General features: G+C 43.4%; 1 protein-coding gene across 1 annotated transcript; it reads right to left on the reverse strand.

The window, feature by feature from the left end:
- Positions 1-5,749: 5,749 nt before the first annotated feature.
- Positions 5,750-11,818, reverse strand: LOC146672581 (programmed cell death 1 ligand 1-like). The gene is made up of 4 exons (XM_085402231.1): positions 11,749-11,818; positions 9,735-10,076; positions 6,744-6,800; positions 5,750-6,516 (listed from the first exon to the last, which is right to left on the reverse strand). The coding sequence occupies exons 1-4, from the start codon at positions 11,816-11,818 to the stop codon at positions 6,431-6,433; spliced, it is 555 nt and encodes a 184-aa protein (XP_085258357.1). The 3' UTR covers positions 5,750-6,430.
- Between the last annotated feature and the right edge of the window lie 667 nt (positions 11,819-12,485).

Here is a 12,485-nt window from a genome sequence, read left to right on the forward strand (position 1 = left end):
CACTGATAATCTCCCTCGATCTGGGGCTCCACGCAAGATCTCATCCCGTGGGGTCAAAATGATCATGAGAACGGTGAGCAAAGATCCCAGAACCACACGGGGGGACCTGGTGAATGACCTGCAGAGAGCTGGGACCAAAGTAACAAAGGTCACCATCAGTAACACACTACAACGGCAGGGAATCAAATCCCGCAGTGCCAGACGTGTTCCGCTGCTGAAGCCAGTGCATGTCCAGGCCCGTCTGAAGTTTGCCAGAGAGCACATGGATGATACAGCAGAGGATTGGGAGAATGTCATGTGGTCAGATGAAACCAAAGTAGAACTTTTTGGTATAAACTCAACTCGTCGTGTTTGGAGGAAGAAGAATACTGAGTTGCATCCCAAGAACACCATACCTACTGTGAAGCATGGGGGTGGAAACATCATGCTATGGGACTGTTTTTCTGCCAAGGGGACAGGACGACTGATCCGTGTTAAGGACAGAATGAATGGGGCCATGTATCGTGAGATTTTGAGCCAAAACCTCCTTCCATCAGTGAGAACTTTGAAGATGAAACGAGGCTGGGTCTTCCAACATGACAATGATCCAAAACACACCGCCCGGGCAACAAAGGAGTGGCTCCGTAAGAAGCATTTGAAAGTCCTGGAGTGGCCTAGCCAGTCTCCAGACCTCAACCCCATAGAAAATCTGTGGCGGGAGTTGAAAGTCCGTGTTGCTCGGCGACAGCCCCAAAACATCACTGCTCTCGAGAAGATCTGCATGGAGGAATGGGCCAAAATACCAGCTACTGTGTGTGCAAACCTGGTAAAGACCTATAGTAAACGTTTGACCTCTGTTATTGCCAACAAAGGTTATGTTACAAAGTATTCTTTATAAATCCTACCATGTGAATTCATGGATTTTTTTTTTCACATTCTGTCTCTCACATTTGACGTGTACCTCTGGTGCAAATTACTGACCTCTGTCATCATTTTAGGTGTGGGCACTTGCACAATCGGTGGCTGACTAAATACTTTTTTGCCCCACTGTACTTCTTGTTGCTCTCCAGTTGTATTTAGCAGAGGCTGAGCAACGCAACCTCCTTCCTTTGTCTGTTTTCTTAACAAAACATGAACATGGAAACACCACAAAGGAGAAAGGGGGGAAAAAAAGAACTAAAAACATACAGAGCATGGGTTGTCCCTATTACTTTTGTTTCTTTGCACTGAACCAGTTGCTCAAACAGACAAGCATTTTGACATTTTCAGATTACAGGGCAGCTCGCTCCTTCTGAACAACATGCCCAGAAAGTGAAAATAACCTCTCACATGGTATGGATGTGTCAGGTGCTGCCAAGTACTTGCATGCAAGGTAGGCCATCTCAGTTTGTGCCTCTTATTGCTTGGACCACCATTTCTGGGGACAGTCCTCAATGTCAATAGTCGGCTCTGCCCTGTATCGCTCCACACATTTCTCATTACAGTCCTCCTCTTCATCAGATGACGAGTCTGAGGCAAGCATGAGAGCTGATCTTTTCTTAGATGGCTCATATGTTGCTAGTTGTTCAGGCTGTGAAGGCCTCTCCCTCTCCCTCAGCAACGCACTGATCAAGCGCCACACCTCAGCCCTGTCAGGTCTGCTCAGACACTTAAGATCCTTAAACCTAGGATCCAGTGCTGTTGCAACCCTGAGCCACACGATTTTAGTTTTTTCCTTTTGCTTCTCCATTTCTGCTTTCAAGGTCTCCTTGAACTTAACCATGTAAGCTGGGTCATCCTCGGAGACCTCCATCACTCGCGACTGGTGACACAAAGCTGGCAGCACCACTGAGCAGGAAACAAACTTCTCCCCTCAGAGAAATACACTTTATTAAGAATTTGTTACATTCACTCACATAAGGTTGAAATCCAGGGTACTGTTCCATCTTGTTGATACGTCCTGCATAAGTGACTCTTTCCTATGAAAATGTGCAATTTGCTGTTGTTCGCGCTCCAGTGCGTTTGGTGAGCTATGCTTGAAATGGCCTATGACCTTTCTGCATTTTGCCAATGCGCTGTTAAATGGACTGTTCTGTACAGAAACAGTGATGGCTCGATGGAGGCTGTATGGAGGCTGCAAGGCATGTGCTAAAATGGCAGCTGCCTGGCTGCTGCAACCATGTTGCGTGCACTGTCAGTGGTCAGCGTGCTGACTTTATGTTCAATTCCCCACTGTCTTACCTGCATAAAGTGCTCGGCGCACATGTCAGCGATCTGCCTCTCCTCCGTCTTCATAACTGTCAAAGCATGCGACTGAAGTTCCCACTCTGGTGAAAAATAATGCGCTTGTAACAGTCACAATGGTGTGGTGTCTCTTTAAGACAACTCAAGTCGAGGGTTAATGTTGTCATCAGTATGCGCCACTGCCCTCTCTCTGCTAAGCACTTCTGGATGGATGCAAACTGCATTTCGTTGCCCTGTACCTGTGCATGTGCAATGACAATAAAGTTGAATTCTAATTCTAATTCTGATTGTGTGGACATGTGCTTGCACGCTAGAGCATGAGGAGGGACGGATTTTATGTTTTACCTCCCCAGACACCTTTCTTTTGCAACGTTATGGGTTGTACAAACACTCTGCGCTATGTTTGTTAAGCTGCAGTCGTTCAACCGGGCTTATATGGTTGACAAAGAGAACGTGTATTAAAGAACACACTGTGGAATTTCCGATGCCAGCGTGAGTGTGTATTCTTTTGACTAGTTTTGCCGCCTCCTCTCAACCACTAAACGCAACCCGACGTTACATGCTGTTACCCCAAGGTAACTGATTACTTAGAGAAGTCCAATAGTCTCCGGTGAGTGCAACTGTGTTGGTCTGCTCCAAAGCCTCGACTTTGGATTTCTCATATTCATACAAGTTGTGTATGTTGGTTACAGTGGTGACTCTCGAAGGCAATTCATATGTGCAGTTATTGGATGCTATGCGAATTATTTCAAGTAGCCCCTCATCCTCCACAATGTTAATTGCCATGCAAGCTGCAGCCACCCATTTTGCTATGGCTGTTGAAAGTTTGTTGGTTGTAGAATTGTCCAGACGTCTCTGTCACTACCCGATCCGTACCGGAAACCCGATCGGTACCCCACATGCGCGAACGGTGTCTACTTCCGGTCGAAGCGTTTTACGATAGTTACGGGTCAGAGTATCTGTTAAGATGTTAAGAATAATAAGTGTCTCTTAAAACGTTTCCGATAATGAAACATTTAATATAATGTAGAGAAAAATAAAAATAATAAAAAGATAGTTACGGATCAGGACTCCCCGATCCTTACTGCGCATGTGCAAAGTCAGACCGTACAAATCGGGTCTACCCGATCCGTACCGCGCATGTGCAGGGGTTTTCTTCTTCTTCTGTTCGTTTAATGGCAGTTTACTCCCCAGTGTACGAGGATACCGCCCCCTGCTGACCGAGCGAACGAACTGTATTGTAAACTGAATTAGCATCATTACAAACGTGTGTTAATTTTGATTTAGTGGTAGTCGAGTGTCTTTATGCTTGTCTGTGTGGAGAGGATTGATTGGAATAGTGATGATGATGTCCACTATCACTGTCAATTGTCAGTAAACACTTAATCTGGCTGATGAATCTTCACTTGACACATTGCTAAGTCAATATTATTAAGTCTGTAATTAGGCGCCATTCTTATTATTTTACGGAGCTTTTGTTCAATCGGGGGACGCTCTCTGTTGAGGAGAAAAGCATGAATTTGTTTGTATACGGATTATCCATTGTTTAAATGTCCCGGGCAGTCGAAAAGGAGGCAGAGCTGTTGAGAAATGCTAGGAGCTAACTGGGCGCTAACCGTATCATTCAAATATATTGAATGTCGCAATGTTGGCAAAGAGAGGAAGTGACGTAAGATTTGCACATGCGGGGTACCTATCGAGTTTCCGGTACGGATCGGGTAGTGACAGTCTCCTTTGAAAACTATCCAGCGTGAACTCCCTTTAGCGAGAGGGATGAGGGCTCTCTGCGTTAGCTGTGTGCTTGGCTAGCAAGTGGTATTTGAGACTGGACGTACTACAGTGATAACTCAGTTCACATTGACAGTAAATACAAATTACTTTGGCCTTGTCAAGAGAACCATCTGGCATTGCTTGGAACTTAAAACTTGCCGTTCAAAAGAACCTTTTTTTATCCATTTCTGCTCACATCTATAACTGCCGCGTTGCTTCCTATTTTCTGAAAAAACGGTGCGGGCCTAAGGTCACAGGCCGGTGTGTGTGAGTGCGTTAATTCTGCGTTAAAATATTTTTGTTGCATTAACGCATTATTGCGTTAACTTTGACAGCCCTAATATATATATGTACTACGGGTGCAACAATACACAAAATTCACCGTTCGGTTCGGTTCGATAGTTTGGTGTCACGGTTCGATATTTTTTCGATGCAAAAAAATGTTCGTGCCTTCTTAATTTGTCATTTATTAAGATTATAAATATATACAGTATTTTAACTCAAAAGTACAGTTTTTAAATTTAATGTTGCTGAAACAAGAAAATAATTTTAAAAAAAAAATCTATCTGATCGAGAAATCACTCATCTTTGGAAAAGAGAGTTTATTACAGAGAAATGTCTCTTTCCAAAATAAAAGCTATACTATACGCTTCTTCTGGGCTGACTCGGGTAAGGAGAATCATGTGCTAACAGCTGTCTAAATGACTCGGGTAAAGTTTGCAGCAAGCTTGTTGTTTTTGTCTGCTTCCACTTGTCTTTGCACTAGGATGATGTCGGCGTAAATGTGCAGTCATAATCGTTGTGTTCCCACTAGTGCTCTCAGCATTAATCTCGTTAAAATTACGTTAACGCCATAATGCGGTAAATCTCCCTTAACAAGTTACCGCGGATCGCCCCGTGCGTGGGGCTGGACGGCATCAACACGTTAACAAGCTAACTGCGCTAACGCACTAGTTCCCACAAATTGAGCATTGCGTGGCACATCCGACATACTGTTTTACTTTTGTCCATGATGCGCTTAATATCAGGGTCATGCTTCACATGAAAACCAAGATAGTTCCAAACGCCAGATCTGAATGAGGGTGGGGGAGGTTAAATTTCGTGTCACGTTGAGGCAGTTGCCATGTTGCAACGAGCTTAGCTTCTGTCTTGCTAGCCCCCCCCCCCCCCCCCCACACACACACACACACACACACACACACACACACACACACACACACACACACACACACACAAGAGATAGCATCGTCAGAAGAAAAGTTGATAAAATCAATTAAAAATTTTGTAATGTTCGATACATATGCGTACCGAACCGAAAGCACTGTATCGAACGGTTCAATATCGATACGAATATTGTTGCACCCCTAATATATACATATACATACATACATACACACACGTATGTATGTATGTATGTATGTATGTATGTATGTATGTATGTAGGGTGAGGGAGGGCCTTCTCTCATCCCAACTGGCCAAAGAAGGAAAAACAAAAAGAACAAAAGACATGCTGTTGAAGAAAGCCAGAGATTAACAATAGCTAATGATTTTAAATGCAGAGAGCTGTATAAACACATAGACGAATACGATGACCTAGAAATAGTTTAGTTTTCCACATGACACTGATGAGAGAAACAAACTGAAAATATAAAAAGAGGTTTAAACTGATTACATATTTAGAAGTTTCTAATTGATGATAAGTTTGTAACAAAATAATAAACAGAAATTAAATCAAAACCTTCAAATGACAGAAACACTGGAAAACCTTGAGCAGGTATAAATGTAAATCTTTATTAACATAGATGAAGAAATTTGGATTTACAAAGATTCACTGGAGGAAATGTTAAATGAAAGGGGTTAGAAAGGTTCAGGATCAGAGAAGAAATATGAGTCTGTAACTACACAAATTTTTACTTTTACACAATTTTGCTCCGTAAGCTGTAAAATTCAACATTTTATACAAAAAGAGAATAATAAGTAATGTCAACCAAAGTGGTTGTAGCTGAACAATGAGCCAGATTATTAATAGTCTATAATTCACAGAACAACAATTATACTGTAACAGCTGATCTTTAGTTTTTCTTACAACCAGCCGCTGAACATGAAGCTAAAAAACAAAACGTGCATATATTCTGAGATAATATCATATAAATTCATTTATGTTTGTAACACAGTTTGACTTTGTGTCAGTAAATCTCATGAACAACATGAAGATGAATAAACTGTAGTTCAGGTTCACTGACAGACAGCACAGACACACACTGTTGGTCTGAGTCTGAACATGATGATCATCAGAGAAATGAGAAAGAAATCCAAACTCTGAGTGTTTGACGTCTATGATGTTTATTGGTTGATGATCTTAAGTCTGAAGAGGTTGTCCGCTCTGTTGTTCAGCAGAACGCTCATTTGAACCTTGAGACTGTTTTCTTCTTGTTGCTGCTGTTGTTGGTGTTTCTTTTCAAAAACCAACAACAGTAGCAGCAACAAGAAGCACAGCAGGAACTACCAGACCAGCTTTCAGTCCACCAGATCCTCCTTTCTGAGCTGCAGGTGAGAAACAGGTGTGAGGTGTCAGGTAGGTGATGAGTGAAGAACAGAACAGAATCCATTTCCTCTTCAAACTGCTGTCAGACATTATCTACTGCACTCTGATCACATCACTCAGACCAGCTGCTTTCTACAAAGTCTCATCAACAACATCTTTAGAAACAAACATCAACAACCAGGAAGCAGCTTCACCTCTGATCACACACTCAACTCTACTCACTCACCTGGAGGAACAACACGTGGAGGGTCAATTTTAACAGGTTTATTGTCTTTGTGTGCTCCTGATGAGAAAAAGGCATGAAAAAAAATTATTTTCAATGATCCCAAGTAAGCCATCACAAGATTGGTTCAGATCTCTAGACTCGTATATTTCTAAATTCCTTTGGAAAGATAAACCCCCGCATATCAGCTTAAAAACCAAAAGGACCAAGGATAAAGGAGGACTAGATCGGACTAACTTTAATCACTACTTTTTAGCCAACAGGCTTCAGTTCATCTCTAGATGGTTAAAACACACCTACTTAGATGAACCCCGGATAGATGTACACGGTGGGCCATTTATATGGATACACCGTAATAACATGGGAATGGTTGGTGATATTAAAGTCCTGTTTGTGGCACATTAGTATATGTAAGGGGGCAAACTCCTCAAGATGGGTGGTGACCATGGTAGCCATTACGGTGTTTCCATATAAATAGCCCAGCCTGTAGAACAGGCACTATGTAATAATCTAGAAATTTCAGACCTAACATTTATCAGCTCAAACATCAAACGACATGAATGCTTTAAAAGCATCAACATCAGCTCTTCTCTAACAGCATGGTGGGAGTTTTTAAAAATAACAGTCTTGGCCCTTGCCCTGGTGGGTTCCAGAGTGTGGGGATGCCTACTGGGGTCAGCTGAGTCCCTCTTCCTGCTCCACCACACCCACACATACGCAGGGCTTGGGGTGCAGGTGTGTCACCAGGGTGCAGGGGAGGCACTCCCCCTCTGTCCCCTTCTGGCTGCCTGTGCCTCAATTTTATTCCGTAACCTAGACATCCACATTACTCATACTCTCATAACACATACAAATAGGGCCTTGGGGCATGGGTACGTTACACAGTGTCCAGAGGATGGTCTGTGTATTCAAACCCACCTCTGGTGCTGGTGCCCTACCCTCAATTTTAAATGCATATAGACACTGATGGAGGAGCCGTGCTGCTCTCTGGCAAGAAGCACCATGCCCTCCTGTGTTTTAAATGCACTTTAGAACAGCACGCAGCAACACTACATATGAACGGGCGGAGGAAGGTTTGGGGTCTTCACTCACCCCCGTTTTGTTCACCGTTGGGGCTGGGAGGAGGTGCTGGCCGTCAGATTGGGGTCTGGGATGCGGGGCCTCCCTGCTACTGCCGATAAGGAGGCGGTCTGCTTTCCTCCACCCCAGACAGAAGGGTTACATCTCCTGGGTCTGGGTACAGTTTGCCCCAGGGGGGCAAACTGTACCCGGACCTGGGATATAGGGTATGTTTGCGGAGTGTGAATGTGTGTAAAGTGTCTATTTGTGTCTGTCTCCATTGGGTGAGTGCCGAGTATTTGGTTTTGTATATTCGGGTGGGAATGCATGTTTGTGTCTCCGTGCACCTGTTCGTCTATGTCAGCTTGGGTCTTAGACTTCACTGGGAACATCTCAGGCTCTCCGAGGTATGGAGGCCTATCTTCCCTCACCACACTCCCTGCCAGTGGCTGATGCCCTCAGACGTTGGTGTGTTGGTGGTTCTTGGTGTCTGGGGCTGGGCACTCATGTATGTACCGACTCACTCCAGGTGACCGATTGGCTGTCCCTGGCGCCTGTGGCCCGTCTGAGCCCCTTCAGGGGGGTGGGGTGCCCTCAGGCCTCTGGGCCTGAGGCCCGGTCCTCTGGTAGAGCTGGCTGCTGGCAGAGCCCGCGGACACGTCACTGCAACCCCCTCTCGCCTCCTCTCCTTTGCATGCTGGGTGACGTCTCGTTTGGGGCTCTCCGCAGCTCTTCCCAGGAGGGTGGCACGGTTGCCACCCTGGTGGTCCTCCTTGGGTCCTCGTATTCTGGGGTCTCTGGATGTCCATGGCCTGGATCTCCTCCATAAGTGCTTCATGCCCTCAGGGGACGGGGCTATGGCTCCCCACACTCCCTAGCAGATCGGGGTGGCTGTAGCTCAGGTGGCAGAGCCACTAACCAGAGGGTCAGTGGTTCAATCCCAGGCTGCTCTAGTCTGCATGCCAAGATACTAACCCCATGTTGCTCTCCGATGCATCCATTGGAGTGTGAATGTGTATGGATGGTAGACTACTTAGCACTTAAAAACTCAGAAAAAAGTGCTTGTGTGATTGGGTGAATGAATTAGATGTATAAAGTGCTTTGAGTGCTCAGACAGAGTAGAAAAGCACTATATAAGAGCCAGTCATGGACATGGAGAAACCTTTTGAATACAAGCGTGCTGATCCACACAGGTGTGCACACGGGTGTTCACAGACACAAGCTACACCGTTTTTGGCTGCTACCTCAAAGCACATTGTGCGCTGTCGACCTCTGTCTATTGTGTACTGCATAATAACATGTAATATTTAGTATCTACTGTTATCTACTGTTAGGTAGTATATTGTGATGGTGTTGTATTTATTATCTTGCTCTTTTCTCTTCTTTTTTTTCTTATCCCCATACAGGTGATCTAAGTGTTTTGGGGGTTTTCTTTTTCTTTCTCTCCCTCCCTCTCTTTCTTTCATTCTTTCTCCCTGTTCTATCCCCCAGTCATGTCTGTCCCGTCTGTAACAACCGAAAATAAAATAAAATAAATACATAATTATAATAAAGGTCAATCAAATGGACCAATATGGCAAGGCCATGATGATCCACTTGGCAAAGTAAATCCGCTTGGCATCTTTCTTGGCCTTCAGACAACAATTCTGATGGCTATAGATCCAAACGGGACAAGCAAAAAAAAAACAAACCAAAAATCCAACAACAACAACAGGTGTGAGGTGTCAGCTGTCAGGTAGGTGATGAGTGAAGAACAGAACAGAATCCATTTCCTCTTCAAACTGCTGTCAGACATTATCTACTGCACTCTGATCACATCACTCAGACCAGCTGCTTTCTACAAAGTCTCATCAACAACATCTTTAGAAACAAACATCAACAACCAGGAAGCAGCTTCACCTCTGATCACACACACACTCAACTCTACTCACTCACCTGGAGGAACAACATGGAGGTAGAAGACACTGACGGGTTTAGCGTCCTTGCGGTTTTTTCCTTCCATGTTGACACGACACTCGTATGTTCCAGTGTCACCAATTGTCACATCCTTCAGAATCAAAGACGCGTCTCCATCCATCATCTGTCTGTTCTGCAGATCCGCCCGGTTCCTAACAGATGGATGCTGGTGATCTGGTTTGAATTGGCCATTCTGGTACAAATAGACATTCTTATCTCCCAGGTCAGGTTTGCTCCATTCTAAAGTATTGATGTTGTTGTTTGGAGCTCGACATGTCAGAGTGACGTCCTGTCCAGATTCAGCTGTGATCAATTTCAGGTCTGAAAGAGGAAACAACACAGAGCAGAGAGGTTAAAGGTTAAAGGTCAAAGTGTCGCGGTCAGTGGGGGCAGACTGTGTGGAGGGTGTTTGAAGTACCCAGGTGCGGACACAGACGAAGGAGGCAAAACTTTAACTAAACTCAAAGTGAGCCAAACATAAACTAAGGCAATGACCTAAACAAAGAGCCTAAACTGGGAAACAACTAAAGACTAAGACAAACTAAGACTCGGACTATAACTGTAACTATGAGCTATGAACATGACATGAAAAAGCTATGAAAACATGAAAGGATCTGATTATTATGAACATGACCAGTAAAAGAATCTGAAATCATGACGTGTAGCTAGAGTGACAGGAATGGTAACAGATGATGCAACACAGACTGAATGAAACACAGAGACTAAATACCCACAGGGATGAGCAGGGGAAGTGGAAACACATGAGCAAGAACAGCTGACACACATGAACCTAATGACAGGACAGGGGCAGTGAAACTAAATACAATGAACAAAGAACACCAGACTCTTTCGAAATAAAACAGGAAACATGGAGACATAGACATGACACAAACTTGACAATAAGGACCACACAGACATAGACGCATGGACCAGGGAGACAGTACAGGGGGAGATGACAGAAACAACTAAGAAAAAAAGGACTAAACTGCAACCTAGAAATTAACTAGATGAGCTAAACTAGAACACAAATGAATACAAAAGATACATAAAAACTCAAACACTGGGTCGCACGACCCAGTACCGTGACACAAAGTACAATTATGATCAGAATGATTTAGTTTAAATATTTTGTTTATTTCCTTTAACATTTGAGTTTTTAGTCATGTTGGATTTAATGAACCTCTGAACATCCACCAAGTTACCTGTGACCGACTGAGGGGGAATTTTAGCCTCATGATAAACATGCAAAGTGTCAGAAACTACAAGATGTTAGCTTCCACACAACAAAAACATGTGCTGATAATAAGTGAACATAATGTGTGAGAGAAAGAAGCCTCACGTCATGTTTACACACACTGAAACAATGTACAAGAAATTAATAATAATATTAATAATAATATTTTGGTTAGTAACATGTAAACCACCTTTTGTTTATTCGTCTTTATCTCAGAGACAGACAGATTTGTGCCTTACAATTAAAGCTTACAGCAAACACGAAGATGCTGACAAACATCAAAGTGGAGCAGAGTGACGCAGTTAGCAGAGATGCTGCTGATCTGACTCTTAAGCTATAGAAACCTCTTTTTTTTCCATTTAAACTCGACTCAATTCATGGTTTAACTTGAGGTTTAAATAAAGGTGAAAATCACAGATTACGGTAACAGATATATCAACTGGCTCTGATCCCCCGACTTTGTCCTAAGGGACAGCAGGCTGATTAAAAAAAAGGGCGCAGCACCATAAAGAGACGATTAAAAGTGTTTCTACACGCTGCTGTTCTTTAACCAGCTGCACAGAATAAAATCACGTTCTGACAACTGAATGTAATATTCAGAAAATACAAGAGAAAGTCTCATTAGACTCTTAATGACTCCACCCAGTCTCTGCACACACGGACAAACTGAAACAGTATGAAAATAACTCTACTGAACACTGTTTATCTCACAGGAAAATATCGTTTAATTTTATAACAATTTAAATTATAAAACCTCACCTGCAGATACAAACACAAAGACGCTGAAACACAGCAGAGTCCCGCAGAGTGTCGCAGTTACAGGAGACATGTCTGTGTTCTCGAGTTCTGCTGATCTGACTCTGTTTTTTCTAGATGTCTGAGTCTTCTGGAATTTTCACTGTATAAACGTGCTCATAAAAAAATTTAGTGAAAAATGATACTGATCTGAGAACCGTCATAAAGGCGGTCTCAACTACACTTTGAGCAGTGTTTCAAAATCACTGCACTTTAGAAGTGTTGAAACATCCTAACCCAGATCGCAAAATCACATTAAATTAATGTTGATTCTTTAACAGGATTATCATTATGGTCAAGATTTAAATCTCAGTCTTCAAATAAATGTTGATTCATTGTTAAAATACTTATTAAAGCTGACAGTGTAATGGTAATGACATTGTTAACATTAATTTAAAGTTATCCTGTTGTGAGTGAAGTAGCGGTTTTTGATACGGTCGACGCGGACGGGGGCGGCATCACGGGCATCAGCAAAAGATTTTTTTTTTTTTTTTTTTACTGGTACTCATGCTGCCCCGACGTCAAGCCAGCGCATATTGGGAATGGCACAGGCGCCGATCGGTTTTCTATCGCCCAATTGCTGGGAGTAAGGGCGCCCTCCGTTTGCGAGGTGCGCAAGGGCTGGGCGGCGGAGGATTCACTGGCTGGCTGAAGCGGCATCTAATAACCAACTCGCTAAATTAAAAAACTTAAAACAAACC

The sequence above is a fragment of the Rhamphochromis longiceps genome, linkage group LG3 (assembly GCF_057381845.1).
Source record: "Rhamphochromis longiceps isolate RC_006_pf linkage group LG3, R_longiceps_female_GT1.1, whole genome shotgun sequence".
Classification (NCBI taxonomy): Eukaryota; Metazoa; Chordata; class Actinopteri; order Cichliformes; family Cichlidae; genus Rhamphochromis; species Rhamphochromis longiceps.